A 19,106-nucleotide genomic window follows, 5' to 3' on the forward strand; every position below is an offset into this window, starting at 1 on the left:
ATAATCTAACCTAACATAACCCAGCCTAACCTAACCTAAACAAGCCTAACCTAACCTAAACAAGCCTAACCTAATCTAACCAAACCTTAATCTAATCTAACCAAACATAACCTAACCAAGCCTAGCCTAACATAACTTAACCTAATCACACCTAATCTAACCTAACCAAATATAGTGAAATTAAAGCTAACCTATTTACACCTAATCAAACCTAACCTAATCACACCTAATTAAACCTAAGATAACCTAACCTAATTACACCTAATTAAACCTAACATAACCTAACCTAATCACACCTAACATAGCCAAACTAACCAAACCTGACCTTACCTGTCCAGTTAATGGAATGTATTTTGAGCCCTATTGAAGTCAGATGCATGTTGCATGTAAGGTGTGCTGAGAGTGACTGATCCGGGACAGCCCGAGAATCTGTTGATCCTAAGTGTTGAGGGAGTGAACATTTTTTGTGTAGATTCATTGAAGGATTTTGTATATTAGTCTCTTAAATTGTATTCTTATCGTCTGATATTTCATGTTATATTATTATTATGACTTTCTCTTAGGTAATGAATTGACAATAAATGTGTGTAAACTAACCCAACTGTAAATATGCAAAACAGACATTTATGAATAAAAATATGAATGACTGATAGCTTTATAACAGGAGTTGTATATAGGCCAGGAACTGTGAGAAAATGGAAAGAAGGCATATCTGAGCAGAAATAAATATTACGTTGGTGTAATAGTGTTTAATGTTATTTGACTTGAATTTCAATAAAATGAACTAGGCTAAGAAAGCAGGAATTACTATAGCAAATTAATTTTTTCAATTGTTTGATGGCAGCTTTCTTAAATAATACCTTATGAAGGGAAGGGAAGGGAATTATCAAGGGAAAGCGCCAAGCCATTGGACTATATAGCACTGGGAAGGGGTCAGGATAAGGATTTGGGATGGGACGGGGAGAAAGGAATGGTGCCCAACCACTTGGATAGTCGGGGATTGAACGCAGACCTGCATGAAGCGAGACCGTCGCTCTACCATCCAACCCAAGTGGTTGAACCTTATGAAGCCAATATGGAAAACAAGTGTATAAGACTTTGTGATGGTACACAGTGTTACGGAGTTCAGCTTGTATTCCACTATTCCCGAATATAAGAGTCATATTTCACTATCTGTACATATGCAGAAAAAGTTTTAGTTGATTTTATAACACTTTAGAGGCAGCAAGAAGCTGTGTAGAAGCAATTTCGATTTTAAGTTTATTTGGGTTGAGGCTAGGGGACGACTCCATCATCAATATGGAGGTGTAGCACGCGAGAGCGGAGAACTTTCCCGCTCGAGGCGAACCCGAAACGCCCTGCCCGAAACGCTGCGCGTGCTAGTGGCTTTACAAGACTGTAATTACCATATTTGTATCCTCACATTCCTTATGTACATTCTTGTATATGCATAAATAAAATAAATAATAAACCCCCAGTGCATGCTGGGTACAGCGTCGGGTGTCGCGTGATTGGTCGGCGACGGAGGCTTGGCCAGTTTGACCAATGGCGTCGCACCCCGGGAATGACGTAGCTCCATCGCAGGGCGCCTGACAATGTAAAATCTGAATCACTCGCTACCAAGGGTCCTGCTGAAAAGAGGTACGCTCAGACGTTTATCCGTTCTGGAGAGGTATTGACCTCCAGAGAGTGTAAATTCTATCAGCTGCTGTGCACTAACGAAGAGGGAGCCCTGTTGACTTCCGAGGGAGTACGAGGTAGAGCTGGATGATGTGGTGATGGCACCTAAGGCTCGGTGACCACAGCAATCCTGGGTAACTTCGAGAGGCGGCGCTGGGGGGTTGTGGTTCAACCCGCGGGCCGGACCCCATGGTGAAGCTGTGGAGAATATTTGGTAGCAATCCTGATCCGGTGCAGTTCAACAACCTCTTCTACGGGAGAAGAATTCGCACGACGAAGCTACGTGTGAGGCGGTGGACCAGTACAGGAAGGGGTATTAGTATTAGTCTATTATTAGGCCTGGCGACATCAGTTTCAACCTAACATCTACTGAGGAGCACTTGGTGGAGTTAACGGCACTCGAAGACTAATAGCAACGGACGGCGCCAAGTGATGAGTCAGTCACCTGCAAGAGGACGTCTTACCGTCGTGGATCGGTGAAGATCTACGCTGCACGCCTACGGTCTACTAGCTCTACTACTACGGTCTATAAGATAGTTAAATTGCCCTCCCACTTTCCCCCTTGAGTTAAGAAAGGTGTTATATACAAAAGTGATAATCGTAAATTACGTGAGGACATAAAGCAATATATTAATTATTTTGGTGTCAATGATTGTTTCATATATTGATTAAGCGGTGATTCAAAGGCTACATATAGTAGAGAGGCGTTATAATATATATTTATATTCACATGATGATTTATATTCACATGATGATATAAGTTTTGGTTAAGAGATAGCCTTATACACAGAAATCACAGTAGCGTGATGCATCAAATGAACAAATCCACAAAGGCCGTGACGAGGGTTCAAACCTACGTCCGAGAGGATCCCAGACGCGCCTTAATCGACTGAGCTACGACATGGTATAAGAAGTGCAACCGGGAAATCAACTTGACCTACCACGGATCCTGCAGTCTCTCCGAGACTTTACTCTCCGAGACGTGTCATTAAGCAAGCGCATTGTTAAAATATTAATATTGTTAATAAAATATGTCTTTACTCGGGAAGATTACATGAGAAGTTTGACAGATAAAGGTGAGTGTTTACAGTATAAAAATGAGATGATATCCAGTTGTCACCTGAACTGTTAAACTCTGTAAAGTTAGGTGAAGTTCTCTTGGGTTCAGCAAGGTTAGGCGAGGTTCTGTTGCGTTCTGTGAGGTTAGGTGATATTCTGTTGGGTTCAGCAAGGTTAAGTGAGGTTCTGTTGGATTCAGTAAGGTTAGGTCAGGTTCAGTACTGTTAGGTTGGGTTGGGTTAGTCTAGGGAACGCTAGGCTACAAAAGGTTGTATACCTTCAGAGACATCTGGTGAGTGTTTTGAGAACAACGTCGAACTCTTAGATTCTGTATATATATTGAGCAACAATACACTTATTGTTGCAACAACATCATGTTGAGCAATAACATCATGTTGAGCAACAACATGTTGAGCAACAACATCATGTTGAGCAACAACATGTTGAGCAACAACATCATGTTGAGCAACAACATCATGTTGGGCAACAACATCATGTTGGGCAACAACATCATGTTGGGCAACAACATCATGTTGAGCAACAACATCATGTTGGGCAACAACATCATGTTGGGCAACAACATCATGTTGGGCAACAACATCATGTTGGGCAACAACATCATGTTGAGCAACAACATCATGTTGGGCAACAACATCATGTTGGGCAACAACATCATGTTGGGCAACAACATCATGTTGGGCAACAACATCATGTTGGGCAACAACATCATGTTGGGCAACAACATCATGTTGGGCAACAACATCATGTTGGGCAACAACATCATGTTGGGCAACAACATCATGTTGGGCAACAACATCATGTTGGGCAACAACATCATGTTGGGCAACAACATCATGTTGGGCAACAACATCATGTTGGGCAACAACATCATGTTGGGCAACAACATCATGTTGGGCAACAACATCATGTTGGGCAACAACATCATGTTGAGCAACAACATCATGTTGAGCAACAACATCATGTTGGGCAACAACATCATGTTGGGCAACAACATCATGTTGGGCAACAACATCATGTTGAGCAACAACATCATGTTGAGCAACAACATCATGTTGGGCAACAACATCATGTTGAGCAACAACATCATGTTGGGCAACAACATCATGTTGGGCAACAACATCATGTTGGGCAACAACATCATGTTGGGCAACAACATCATGTTGAGCAACAACATCATGTTGAGCAACAACATCATGTTGGGCAACAACATCATGTTGGGCAACAACATCATGTTGGGCAACAACATCATGTTGGGCAACAACATCATGTTGGGCAACAACATCATGTTGGGCAACAACATCATGTTGGGCAACAACATCATGTTGGGCAACAACATCATGTTGGGCAACAACATCATGTTGGGCAACAACATCATGTTGGGCAACAACATCATGTTGGGCAACAACATCATGTTGGGCAACAACATCATGTTGGGCAACAACATCATGTTGGGCAACAACATCATGTTGGGCAACAACATCATGTTGAGCAACAACATCATGTTGAGCAACAACATCATGTTGGGCAACAACATCATGTTGGGCAACAACATCATGTTGGGCAACAACATCATGTTGGGCAACAACATCATGTTGGGCAACAACATCATGTTGGGCAACAACATCATGTTGGGCAACAACATCATGTTAAGCAACAACAGCTGATGGGATCTCCAGAAAAGATCAGTATTTCACAACCTATTGAAATCTCTCTATTTAAAGGATAGTTGAAATCTTTCTCTCTTTGGTTGTTGTCCCGTCTGACAGTGTGTCTGTCTGTCTGTCTGTCTGTCTGTCTGTCTGTCTGTCTGTCTGTCTGTCTGTCTGTCTGTCTGTCTGTCTGTCTGTCTGTCTGTCACCCTCGACAAGAGTGTGTTAGTATATAATGGTTTGTCTGTTTACCCCTGAGGATATGTATTTGAAAAGCTTAAATATTTTATCTGAGGAAAAATACCTGCTCATCCTCTCCCTTCTTCTGTTTCTACCTCTCCTCGTCCTCCTCCTTCTCCTTCTCCTCCTCCTCCTCCTCCTCAGGTTCAAGTATGTTTATTGAGACAAGAAAGAAATACATCTCAAAGGGATAGAGTAGCTTAGGCTATTTCTACCCCCCTCCTCCTCCTCCTCCATCCTAGTGAACACGAAACGTGTTCTCTAGGGCGGGGTGTAGAGCCCGGGAAGCCTGGCCGGGGCACTTCAAATTCGGGGACCACAGGGACGTTAGAAAGAACTTTTCCAGTGTCAGAGTAGTTAACAGGTGGAATGCATTAGGCAGTGATGTGGTGGAGGCTGATTCCATACACAGTTTCAAATGTAGATATGATAGAGCCCAGTAGGCTCAGGAACCTGTACATCAGTTGATTGACAGTTGAGAGGCAGGACCAAAGAGCCAGAGCTCAACCCCCGCAAGCACAACTAGGTGAGTACTTATTCAGACTTAGAGTCGCCGCATAAGAGATGAGAACAACACGGCTGACTGCCCCCTACACAATTTCACAACATATAATTTGGGGAAACACAGAATACATCGCTTGATAATTAAACTCACCAAGGTCTTTGGTGAGGAGGAGGGGGGGGGGGGCTGACGGTCAAGCCCTACCCCATTCCCCCTGGCTGGGGCCAGATTCACGAAGCAGTTACGCAAGTACTTACGAACGTGTACATCTTTCCTTAATCTTTGACGGCTTTGGTTACATTTATTAAACAGTTTACAAGGATGAAAACTTCCCAATCAACTGTTGTTATTGTTATAAGCAGCCTCCTGGTGCTTCGGAGCTCATTAACTGTTTAATAATTGTAAACAAAGCCGTCAAAGATTGAGAAAAGATGTACAGGTTCGTAAGTGCTTGCGTAACTGCTTCGTGAATCTGGCCCCAGGCATGTATAGACTCTGGTCTGCTACTACTGGACCCTCTCTGGTGTAGCGAGGCGCCTCTCTATCTCAATGATTGATTGATTGATTGATGAAGATTAAGCCACCCAAAAGGTGGCACGGGCATGAATAGCCCGTAAGTGGTGGCCCTTTTGAGTTATTACCAGTATCAATAGATGATACTGGAGATGTGTGGAGGTGCGGCTGCACCCTGCGTGACGGGAGATACCCTCCCGTGGGAAGGGGTATCTCAATGTATAAAGGCTCGAATAAATAAGGGGGAACCAGGAGCTAAGCCCCACCTACTAAGAAATAGCCTCTGGCTATCTTCCTACCACACCTAGACAGCGGCTTGTTTGCGGAAAAAAACAGGCAACCGCCTGCAATTATCCGCTTAGCAGGCGGCAGGGTCACATGACCTGACCTGACCCCAGCTCAACCTGTGAACCTTAACACACTCAAGATGCGACTTTTGAGATAGTAAGTACTGACAACCTGGCGCCACCGAAATCCTGTGTGAGGTGACTACGTGTTTCAGTAAAATATTAAATACAACCATTGATGGCGTCACAGGGCGTAAGGGTGTCACAGGGCGTAAGGGTGTCACAGGGCGTAAGGGTGTCACAGGGTGTAAGGGTGTCACAGGGCGTAAGGGTGTCACAGGGCGTAAGGGTGTCACAGGGCGTAAGGGTGTCACAGGGCGTAAGGGTGTCACAGGGCGTAAGGGTGTCACAGGGCGTAAGGGTGTCACAGGGCGTAAGGGTATCACAGGGCGTAAGGGTGTCTCAGGGCGTAAGGGTGTCACAGGGCGTAAGGGTGTCTCAGGGCGTAAGGGTGTCACAGGGCGTAAGGGTGTCACAGGGCGTAAGGGTGTCTCAGGGCGTAAGGGTGTCACAGGGCATAAGGGTGTGAACGGCATTAGGCCAGAGTGTGGTCGGGTTGACTGTAAAACCCTGGGTGGGCTCCGGCTTTGTGGCTTCCAGAACCTCCCAGTGAATTCAGTAGAGTTCCAGGATGGTCGCCTTTTGTATCATCATGGCAGAGTCGGTTAATGCAGGTTTATGCCTTAGGATGAGTATGGGGTGCACAATAAACTACCGCTCACAACACAAGTATGGGGTGCACAATAAACTACCACTCACAGGACAAGTATAGGGTGCACAATAAACTACCACTCACAGCACAAGTATGGGGTGCACAATAAACTACCACTCACAGCACAAGTATGGGGTGCACAATAAACTACCACTCACAGCACAAATATGGGGTGCACAATAAACTACCACTCCCAGCACAAGTATGGGGTGCACAATAAACTACCACTCACAGCACAAGTATGGGGTGCACAATAAACTACCACTCACAGCACAAGTATGGGGTGCACAATAAACTACCACTCCCAGCACAAGTATGGGGTGCACAATAAACTACCACTCCCAGCACAAGTATGGGGTGCACAATAAACTACCACTCCCAGCACAAGTATGGGGTGCACAATAAACTACCACTCACAGGATGAGTATGGGGTGCACAATAAACTACCACTCACAGGATGAGTATAAGTATAGCCGTAGGATGGAGACCAAAGTTTCCAGACAGCTGGGAGAGACCTAAGAAAGGAACACCTACATATACAAACAAGTTTACAACAATTGTTTTGCTTGCTCCTGAGAGAGCAAGCAAAACAATTGTTGTAAACAACAATTTGCTTGTTCCCGGAGGTCAACACACTGAAGTATCCCGCGTGGCTGGACCCGGAATGTCTTCTGCCTTCAGAAAAAGGTGTAGCGCCGTTGAAGAGGAATGTGGTTTGTGGTGAACCACAGGTGATAATCAAGGTAGTGGTCCGCATGCAGTTCCCCAGACCGGGAAATGTGCCTTTGATCTCCACTGGCGCTGTGACGAAGAGGAGGAGGAAGAATACGGATAGATAGAAAACATGAAATTAGTGGATGGAAGGAGGAGTAGGGGAGAAGTTAGAGAGGACACAGGAAGGAGGGAAGAAGAGAGAAGGAGGGAGGAAGAGAGAAAGAGAGAGGAAGAGAGTAGGATGGAGGAAGAGAGGAGGAAAGAAGGTGTAAATGTTAAATTGAGAAAGAATTAGGAATGAAATAAAATGATAAGTAAAAGAGAAAGAGAAGAGGGTAGAGCTGCCACCATCCATTTAAAATATAATTTTTCATTAGACGAGAAATGGAACTCTTCTCTTAACCCACAATTACCACATTGATGATAACTTCCAATAACATTCAAACATTAATAGAAAATAATACTTCAAAGTTCTTAGGATATTATTCACATACATTTAAAACTTCGAAATTGACATTTATTTTCCCACTATCATTTCGAATACAACTTTACATGTTAATTTAACATTGATTCCATTCTACAGAGGAGTAGTTACTGACACAGACGTCGGGAGCCCATAAGATAGTGTCTTACCTGGTGCCTCAGCTCACACTGTCTTGCCTGGTGCCTCAGCTCACACTGTCTTGTCTGGAGCCTCAGCTCACACTGTCTTGTCTGGTGCCTCAGCTCACACTGCCTTGTCTGGAGCCTCAGCTCACACTGTCTTGCCTGGTGCCTCAGCTCACACTGTCTTGTCTGGAGCCTCAGCTCACACTGTCTTGTCTGGTGCCTCAGCTCACACTGTCTTGTCTGGTGCCTCAGCTCACACTGTCTTGTCTGGAGCCTCAGCTCACACTGTCTTGTCTGGAGCCTCAGCTCACACTGTCTTGTCTGGTGCCTCAGCTCACACTGTCTTGTCTGGTGCCTCAGCTCACACTGTCTTGTCTGGTGCCTCAGCTCACACTGTCTTGTCTGGAGCCTCAGCTCACACTGTCTTGTCTGGAGCCTCAGCTCACACTGTCTTGTCTGGAGCCTCAGCTCACACTGTCTTGTCTGGAGCCTCAGCTCACACTGTCTTGTCTGGAGCCTCAGCTCACACTGTCTTGTCTGGAGCCTCAGCTCACACTGTCTTGTCTGGTGCCTCAGCTCACACTGTCTTGTCTGGTGCCTCAGCTCACACTGTCTTGTCTGGAGCCTCAGCTCATACTGTCTTGTCTGGTGCCTCAGCTCACACTGTCTTGTCTGGTGCCTCAGCTCACACTGTCTTGTCTGGTGCCTCAGCTCACACTGTCTTGTCTGGAGCCTCAGCTCATACTGTCTTGTCTGGTGCCTCAGCTCATACTGTATTGTCTGGTGCCTCAGCTCATACTGTCTTGTCTGGTGCCTCAGCTCACATTGTCTTGCCTGGTGCCTCAGCTCACACTGTCTTGTCTGGTGCCTCAGCTCATACTGTCTTGTCTGGTGCCTCAGCTCACTGTGTCCTTGTTCCATTTCTCTGACCTCTTGCTAAGATTGTTTTATGAAGATTAAGCCACCCAAGAGGTGGCACGGGCATGAATAGCCCATAACAGAGAACTCGTTGTTGTTGTTTAAGATTCAGCTACTGGGAACTAAAAGTTCCAAGTAGCACGGGCTATGGTGAGCCCGTAGTGGACTTACCTGGCACAGGAGTGGGGCAAGTAGCAAGGGCTATGGTGAACCCGTAGTGGACTTACCTGGCACAGGAGCGGGGCAAGTAGCAAGGGCTATGGTGAGCCCATAGTGGACTTACCTGGCGCAGGAGCGGGGCAAGTAGCAAGGGCTATGGTGAGCCCATAGTGGACTTGCCTGGCACAGGAGCGGTGCGAGAAATCGACTTGTTCCCGTATTTTATTTCCCGTGTAACCCTCCTGTTACCGTTGGATTATCAGTGGAAGCTGGTATCTTCTGAGGAAGGGATCAACTCGCCAACCTTTAATAACTGTCTAAGGTTGGGATTATGTAGTTTTACCTCACCTCCCTGGGACAGCTTCGTGGATTTAATTCAAATTTTTATTCAGGTACAAGTACATACATTGATGAAGAGTTACAAACATAATGTTGGATTTATAGATAGAGCTACTACATACAATACCTAAAGCCACTAATACGCATAGCGTTTCGGTCAAACGCTAAGCTCCCTACAAGTCACCACTCAGGGCACCTTCACAACTGTTACAGCGCTACTGTGGCAGGAACTGCTACTGTGACTTGCCACAGTGCAGAGAGAAGATTCCAGCGTGGGAAACGATCGTTCAAGCTTACTATAGAGTGAGAGGAGTTAACAATTTGGGCTTCTCTCTATGCGTAACGAAGCCACGTCTACTATATTCTAAACAGCAGGATGAAGCTGACATGAGAGGGACCACAGGGACTGGAAAGCAAAAAAAAAAAAAAAAAAACGAAATTGGGCGGTGATATCCATTGTCAAAGCCTGTGAAGACGTACTTGGAAACACCTAGCTGGGAACACCTCGCTAACAACACATATTGGGGCGCCGGTGGCTGTGTGGACAGCACACTGGAGACGTAATCCTGTGGCCCGGGTTCGATTCCCGGCGGCGGCGAGAAACATCATGGGGGCAGAGTTTCTGTCACCCTGAGGCCCCTGTTACCTAGCAGTAAATAGGTATTTGGGAGTTAGACAGCTGTTACGGAGCTGCTTCCCTGTGTGTGTGTGTATGGAAAAAAAAGTTAGTAGTTAGTTACAGTTGATTGACAGTTGAGAGGCGGACAGAAAGAGCAGAGCTCAACCCCCGCAAGAACAAATAGGTGAATACTTAGCTGGAAACACTTAGCTGGGAACACGTAGTTGGGAAGACTTAGCTGAGAACACTTGGCTGGGAACACCTAGCTGGGAAGACGTAGGTGGGAAGTGGGGGCCCATAACATACTCTTATGGGGCCTAAATCCACTTACAGGATTAATTCATTTTTATGTGGTGAACAAAAAAGCCTTTAATCAATGAACTGAATAAAAACTGATGAATATGTCTAAATGTTACAGCTTTCATCAAGCGAGTATTTACAAGCTTTTTTTCTGAAAATATAATTATTTAAAAATATAAATACGTATACGAAGCATAATATGGTATAGACTAAACAGTTATTGGCAGGTTTTCTTTTGACTAGACGCAGTGTTTGTAAACATTCCAGCAGCAGCTGTGGTTGTGGGAGGGCCTGGGAGGGTGGGTCGACTCTTCTTTCTTGATTAGTAAGTTTCTTCTCCATAATTTGACTTACCGTTTATTTATAAATCTTTTTTAATCAGACGCAAATCAAATGTTTTATTTATTACTGATGTTTAAGTGTAACATAAACTTGTTACAGTAACAACGTACATTGATCAGTGAGCCTATAGTAAGCTCCAGAATTCAGTGTTCACTGACAAGTGTTTTAGACATGCACAGAATTAGTCCAAGGCCAATTTTAACTGTCACTGGAACGTTTGCGTAAGTTGTTCAATCATGTGTCTAAAACAGCAAAGTGGTTGTGCAGTTGGTTGTACAACCGAAATATCCATGGTTTGAGTTCTTTGACTGAACAGAGATGGTTGGGCTCATTTCCGTTCACCTGATACCTGTGTTCACGTAATAAATGCTGAGAAGAAAGGAAATCTGCCCAATCATCTCTGTACAGTTATAAAAATCAAACCCTGGATATTTCGGTTGTGAACCAACTGCACAACCATGTTGCTGTTTTACGGGGGTAAGGAATAATGCCCAACCACTTGGGCTGGATGGTAGAGTGACGGTCTCACTTCATGCAGGTCGGCGTTCAATCCCCGTCCGTCCAAGTGGTTGAGCACCATTCCTTTCCCTCCGTCCCATCCCAAATCCTTATCCTGATCCTTTCTCAGTGCTATATAGTTAATGATTTGGTGCTTTCTCCTGATAGTTCTCTTTAGGAATTAGGCAATTGTTGAGGGTTGCATTCTGGGGAAAGTCACTAGTTGGCCTAGGCCTGGGGTGACTTCGATGAGTCTAACGTTCTTGTTACCAACAGTGGGGAAATGAAGAAACCATATACTGTACAGTATATATATTAAACATCATTGGGCACTGGACGCAATTCTCGTCCACTCCACTTGCAATAGTTTTACACTTGGACTTGGCTCCATGTATGCCTGCCCTTTATTTCCTTTGAAAAAACCATGCCAGAATCCAATTTCTTTCAACACCATGGGTTTCTTGATTAACTTTTCATTAGGCACAGTATTAAAGTATTTTTGAAGTCAAGGTATGGAATGTTGCAAACTCCTCAATTGAGTGCTTCAGATATGCTGGAAAAGAATGAGGGTAAAGTTGTTGAACATGAATGTCTTTTAGTAAAGTCATGCTGTCATTCCTTAAGTAATCTGTTTCTGAAGATGTGAATGGGAAACCAAGCTAATTGGCTGATAGTTGCCCATTCCTAAAAATTGTCACTATAGTTCCAACCCTCTATTATTCTGTTATGCAAGGCATTGGTTTGCAAAGATAAACCTTGCATTCTTTTAGGATGCTGGTAAATACTGTACTTTGATTGGTCTTAAACTTGTTGAGCTTTAAAATTTTCTATATATACTTAATAATTTTGACCCAAGTAACTTCTAATCTAGTTAACTTATTTTTTTCATCTTCTATATAAATTTAGTCACCTGCAGGTAAATCATAAAATTCCTGTCTTGTAAACGCTGAAGTAATGAACTTAAAAGGCTACCTATTTCTGTCATCATCAGTTACTTAGCCAGTTTTCTTCCCTTACATCTCTGTTTAATATACAAGTACTGTATCATTAGGGTCCTGTTGGTATAGTCAGGGTTCATTCTTGACTCGGAATTGAGAATTCTTGGTTCGAATCTCTGCTGGAACAGAAATGGTTGGATGCATTTCCTATCACCTATGCTCTGTTCACCTAGCAGTATGTATGTGCCCAGGAGTTAGTTTGTTGTGGGGATGCATCGTGGGGAGGGTCAGTAATTCGACCCTGGGGGGGAACTCAATATAAGCTTTACTGTATACATAAACTGACTGCCTGTCACCTGACACAATGAATAATTTTTTTAATTATTTTTAAAGAATCCTTTGGAATTTGAATTTGCCTTCCCTGGTATCCACAATTCTTAATTTTTAGCAGGAGCACATCTTGTACATAAGCCTACAATATTGAATTATCAGTGATTATTTCATTGGCTGTTTATGTTTTGGGCATGTTAAGGTAGGGCCAGGAGTGAAATGCACGTCTCGTCCACATGGCATTTATTTACCAAAAACAATGAAGTCACACCGGGTATTGCATACATGACTTGCTATTTACAATACAGTATTTATAAAGCAAAAGAGCATCTGTTTATAACATTATGCACCTAACCTAAGTAGTATTTAATCCTACAAAATACTCTAATCCTAACGCTACTGGTACCTAGTATGTAAATCCAGTTTTATAAAGTGTGATATATTTCAGAGTGGTGAAGGATGGGTGTTGACTGGGAGTACCTCCGTAGGGTTACTGGGGATTCGGAGGACATGGGTGAAGCTGAATTGGAGAAGCTGTATCAGGTTTGTGGATAAACATGATTTACATGTACTGTATTTGCATGTGGCTTGTTTGTTTATGTAACATTATACATTACTATGTTTATGTAATGTATAGTGTTTATGTAACACTATACATTATAAGGACTATGCATTTATGCCAGGATTTGAAATTTCAAGTTATAAATCCAATATATAATAGACTGTCGAACTTTTGGTGCAGTAAAAGGATTTTTGTGTCTAAGTAGTTCTGAAGTTACTCTAGCATGGTCCCCCACAGTGCAGTTCAATTTTACATCACTTGTCATGCAACTTGTCACATATGAGTCAGTCTGCTATTAGCTCCAATGCTACAACATTTAGTATCTTACTTTTTCCTGCTGGGGCTTGTATGTGTTTAATGGTACCCAGATGTCCCAATATGACACTATCATTAGGGGTTTACAATGTAAGAGCTGCCAGAATGAGGATTATCAAAGACTTCTAGTCTTGTGTGGTAAATTGTCCCACACAGCATTGCAAGCTGTGGTAGATGAGGGCATACACATACTTGTAGTCCACTGGCATATCGGCACAATTACATCAGCCAGAAGTCTGAGTTCTTCTAACCATGCCCCCCCTGGATGGGTCAAGCTGAACCAGCTTCAACCAAAATGCTTGGTAAAGTGGTTAGACTAGCCCACCACCTCGCACCACAACCAGGAAGTGGCTATAGACGTTAGGACCAAAGGAACCAGGATTCATTTTCGAAATGTGGTCCTGGCCTTAAAGTATTAATGGTGGCAAGTCCCCACCTATTCTATGAAGGATGCAGATGGCATTGGAAATATAGATGGAAATGAATTATACACAACAGGAGTGAATCCATTGCAGGCACAGAATTCAGAACCATATCTACGTTGGTGCCAAAGAGGTATTAGGCATGATTAGGACAAATGAGTAAAAAATGTCCCAACCTGTAAAAAATGGAGAGACCCCCAAGACTTGCAGATGCACTAAACAAAAAATCCAATGCCCTTCCTCGGCAACAACTGAAAGTAAATATTCCGTTCTCCCCACCACATGCATGCACACAAAGTACATTTGTTACAACAGGCTTTCCTGTGTAAGAATTCGACCCCGGTACTTGGGGCATAACTGAGACTTTCAGGACCATGGAGAGAGGGAACCTGCTGCATGGGTGACAGCTTCTTCCCCCTATCAACCTACCCTAGCTTTGCGCCCTGGAGAGGCCACTCCAGACCAACAACCAGAGCACAACTCCACAATCTCCTGAAACTGATGGATGCCTACTACTACTAAATTGTTATGATAGAACCACAGAGATCTTACAGAAAAGTCTCTAAAATGGTTGATATACTGTATTCTAAAAAAATTATGTTTCCCGCTCTGATCTTCTTGCACTACTATTTTCTAATCTATCCCTATTTAACATATGGTATGTGCACATGGGGGTTCAACCACTGCAAACTACCTCTAACCCATCAACACCCAGGCAAAAATATGCTATCAGAACCATAACAAAAACTGTCTTCAGACAACATAAAGCCCCTCTGTTTAAATCTCTAAACATACTGAATATTTAAGTCAAGACCGGAGGGGAAGGGGGCAATGAGACCCTGACTCACCCAAGGTGAAAACCATCCCAAGCAGGAAGGACCTCTAAGGAAGCAAAATTCCCAAAACAACATAGAAGAGAACTGTCAGTGCAGGGGGCAGCACTAGAGAGCATGCAGGGAAGAGAACCCTGAGCACATGAAGCTCTAGGCACTCTTAAAAGGCCAGACCATGCTTCACCTACAGTGTACAAACCCAAGTCACACAGGACAAAATCCAAAGAAGCACTAAGCTGAAGAGCACCAGTACCAGCCACAGCTTTCAAATGATCTAGGACCCTCTACTGTAGACAAGTTGCACACTGCATCAGAAGAAGAACTGTACTGTAGCCAGTGGACATCGTGAACTCAATCCCTCCCCCTTTTCCCTCTCTAAATAATTGGTAGGGATGGGGTGAACGAAAGCATGCTTGTTTTGAGAGATTTTCCATTATTTGTTTTCATTGTTGGGCAAGTTCATTTGGCGGGCTGTGCGGCTTTAGTCTCCTATTCAACCCAGCAGCAGTTTGTATTGGTTTACTGACTCTGGATGCCTTTCCCAGTGAGAAGGCAGAATCTTACCTGCTTCTTGTGGTTCTGTGACAAGGTCAGGTTCTGGTGCTGGTCCCAGGTAGGCTGAACTGAACTCCATGGCTGATGCTATCTAGTACTTTATGAGCTTGCTGATCTGAACTACAGTATATGGGAAGGATCCCCCCTGCTGGATAAGCCAGACATGTGGATAAGCAGAATTCTTACCAGGGAGGTGTAAAAGTGAACATACTACTACAGTATTTGCAATTTTTTGTACCACAACCAACATAATTTGAATTTTCACAAGCAGTATAATTAAAAAATATACCAGTACAGTACTGTAATTTAAAATAGAAACTTCAGCTTGCCTTGTTGTAGTTTGTCTTCTTGATTGATACTACATACAGGACTGTACAGAGCTTCAAATCGACAATTCTTGAAAATTTACATGACCTAACTTAACACTAAAATTACTGCCAGACTGTACTGGCATCGGGCATCAGACAGGCATCAGGCTGAGGACAGTACAGCTTGGCAAGGTCAGTTTTGACTGCCAGCTGCTGAAGCATCACTGGTTGAAGGCTCTTGGCTTTCTGACAAGGCTTCATTGGTTGAAGGGCCTTGGCTTGCTGTTTTTTGCCAAATAAGAATCAACTTTAGCTTACCTCCTGTGTTCATTGGCCCTTCTTATGATAAGCTATTTGGTTTACTGCAAGTACTGATACATGTTTCCAACTTCTGGATTAGCACAGTTGGACAAAAAAATAATTAATATGTCAACAGAAGACATGAGTAAACTGTATTGGGTTGTCTGTAATATTAGCACAACCTTCTTCCTCCTAATACCACCAGGATCATTGCTGCTACTACCAGACATTAGTCTTGGCAAAAAATTATCAGAGTTACTATGCAAACAAGCAAGTTATTAAAGAAAATGTTTCGGATATTTCCAGATATGGATATAATTGCTCTATGAATGTAAATAAAGAAAACAAGTGATAAAACAATCGGTGAAACATCCAAGGATAAAACGGGAAGAATAAGCAAAGTTGATCACCGGGTGTTGACAAGTGCCAGATGCAGCTTTGCAGAATGTCTGCCCAGTGAAACTATAAATATTTATTTTGTGTTTTTTTCTTACATTTTTCATACATATTAATAATTCTATAATGAATAATTTATTTATTTATTTTTTGGGCTTGGCAGATATAATTATTTCTTCAGAACTGCTGTTCTAGGGTTAAAAGAGGTTGTTGCCCAGAAAATTGCCTTGGGAATTACTTGTGCCCAATTTCTGGAGGCTTATGTTTGTGAAAAGTTGGCAGTTTATCTTAAATAATGAACAGATGGATTTTCATAAAGAACTAGAAAAATCAATGAGCTATTTAAATAAACATTTTCTGTAATACAGTATTGCAGCTCTTAATTTCTGTGTCTTGGCACTACAGTATACTGTATATAATCCAATATACAGTACTTTATTTTATTTCATAGGTTAATGCTCTATTGTAAGGCTGATAAAATAATGATGATGATAATAATGATGGTGACTGAAAGACCCAATTTGTTTAAGTGTATTAAAAACCAAATTTTCAGATGTAACCTACGTCCTTTCTCAAGATACTGTATACAGTATTCTGAAAAAGATCCTGGGGGCTTGCGTTTATAAATCTGGCAGAGTGACTCACTTGACGTCAACCATTAGATGTCGTTGTGATTATGATGCCAAAGGATGTCGTAGTTTCAGAAGAATGCTCAATTATTCTGACTTCTATGAACTGTGGGCAGGGTTCTATGGAATTGGCATCCCTAATTTGAAAATCACAAGGTTGTCTGTGCTTATATGACTTGATGAAATTACTGTACAGTGGAACTTCGAGTGATGAGCGGCTCTAGTTATGAACATTTCAAGTAACGAGCAAGCCACTCGCAGAAAATATGTCTCGATTGACGAGCTTTCCTTCGATTAACGAGCGTTCCCGCTGGTTCTTGGACACCAATGATGACAGTTTTGTTGTTATTTCACAAGACGAGTTTTCCACATGACGAACTCGGTGCCGGAACGGATTAAACTCGTTAATCGAGGCACCACTGTAGTTAGTTTTCCTTCCTTATGAATAATCTTATGGTTAATTGGATCTACTTTACTAAATGATTTATTGCCCTTTACAGTCTCTATAGACTATAACTACTCCTTCCATTAGATGTTTCTTTGATATTTGAGCAAATGTATAATTTAACTACAGTATTATTAAACTCCATCCTATGATTAAAATCCAAACATTTAAGTTTTTCATTCACCTTCATTTAAGCACTATGGCATTGTAGTAAATTTCTCAATAATAAAAATTTATTTAACAAATATACATTGGAATATTACACAGGGGTTTAATGATTGTTAGAATATGTTCATTTAATAAGGCCACTAATAAGCAAACCGTTTTGGGCATAATTTAAAATAATACTGTGCAATGAAGCTGTTTTAAAGGTTTGATGAGGTAGACAATACTAACCAAGAGGTAAGTTAACATGTATTTAGAATTTAGCAAAAAATTTAGCAAATGATATACAGTACATCTTTTAAGAAGTACATAACATAAAGAATTTGAATATATGGACACGTCTTAAGGGGCAATACTTAAATAATGTATGTTAACATTGAAGGATTGTTGAAAATTATGATGATAATTGCACAATTGTTTATTTTTATATTATTTGAGGCTTGGTCCGGTAAATATATTCATGTTAATTCTTAGCAGTCAGGTATCCAATATTCATAAGGATTTACAAGAATTCTTTTGATTTTGTGCAGACTCTCGTGGGGATTACAAAGCTGGAAGATCAAGATAGGACTGTTAAAAAGTTGGAAATGCTGTTTACTCACACCCAGGCAGTGATGATGGCTAAATATTCACAGGTAAAATTTATACTTATCTCTTATTTTGTTTAATTTGACTAGATGTAGCAGGTGTACACTTTATGACTTTCGACAAAGATTATGAAATTATTATTATAACCTTGTTTTTCAATTTCATGAGGTGAAGGTAGTGAGGTGAGTAGTTGTAAACATATTTCTGGAGAAGATGGGAAAACTATTTTAGAAATAGAGGGTTAAAGATATTGAAAATACTGAATGTGAAACCCATTTTTTCACAACAACAGTATGCTTTCCACTCTTGAAGTAATAAGACACTTTAAGGTGTCTGAATCATAAAGCTCCTACTAAGGATAAGCACTCAATGGTTAAAAACACTGTTTGTGAAAGTGCAAGTGGTGAGGGAGTTAAGTGCTCCACTTAAGCCCTATTCCAGGTTCCCAAGACCTGCCATATGGTTGTGTGGTGGTGTTGGAAGCCGATTGACTAGAACTGAGGGTGGAGATGCTGCCTGACGGTAGGCTATCTTTCCCCTTACCCCCCCCCCAAATGAGTCTGGGACTTGGGGCAAAAGGGCTCTTGCTAGTTCTAAAATAATTTGATTATTTACATAGTTGGGGAGTTCTTTTGGCAGGTTTCTAGGCTTTTGTGTGTATTGAAGCCAGCGGTGGTATGTTTTCACTCGCAGACTTTCTGGTTCCCTTTCCTGATGAGGGCATGAAAATACATATCACAGCCCCTGCGCCTTTATGAAGAGGGGTAGATTTTCGCACTGTTTGCCGGTAAGCCTATAGAACTCCGATGAGACCTAGTAGATAGTAGTATCAGTACAGTATATAGTAGCTTCGGTGAGCCTCCAGGGCTCATCCAGAAGTTAGCATTTCATTACATTCAGTGCTGGTTTTCTACTGGATGTTGCAACTATGTGTCATGGAAGGGTAGTTCTGCTTGTGATATTCACAGGCCCTTTTGCAGTTTGCCCTTTTGACACTGCCATAGGAGTTCATCTAGCTCACTTTGCTCACTCCTGGTCCCACAATTCATGGGAGTTTTCGGTCATTTTGTATGACCAGTAGTGGAGTTGGTCGGTCCCT

At 42.4% G+C, this 19,106-nt stretch overlaps 2 protein-coding genes across 3 annotated transcripts in view; both read left to right on the plus strand.

The window, feature by feature from the left end:
* Positions 1–3,113: 3,113 nt before the first annotated feature.
* Positions 3,114–4,424, plus strand: LOC138358750 (putative uncharacterized protein DDB_G0286901). The gene has a single exon (XM_069316920.1). It carries the CDS (start codon positions 3,114–3,116, stop codon positions 4,422–4,424), a length of 1,311 nt encoding a protein of 436 aa, XP_069173021.1.
* A 6,219-nt stretch (positions 4,425–10,643) lies between these two features.
* Positions 10,644–19,106, plus strand: part of LOC123768768 (centrosomal protein of 290 kDa) — a 109,691-nt gene continuing 101,228 nt past the window's right edge. For both annotated transcript variants that reach the window (XM_045759555.2, XM_045759560.2), the window contains exons 1-3: positions 10,644–10,706; positions 12,938–13,032; positions 17,950–18,054. In XM_045759555.2, the coding sequence (XP_045615511.2) occupies positions 12,949–13,032; positions 17,950–18,054 (189 nt within the window). In that variant the 5' untranslated portion in view covers positions 10,644–10,706; positions 12,938–12,948. The remainder of the gene's footprint in view (positions 10,707–12,937; positions 13,033–17,949; positions 18,055–19,106) is intronic.

This window comes from Procambarus clarkii, chromosome 86, assembly GCF_040958095.1.
Source record: "Procambarus clarkii isolate CNS0578487 chromosome 86, FALCON_Pclarkii_2.0, whole genome shotgun sequence".
Lineage (NCBI taxonomy): Eukaryota > Metazoa > Arthropoda > Malacostraca > Decapoda > Cambaridae > Procambarus > Procambarus clarkii.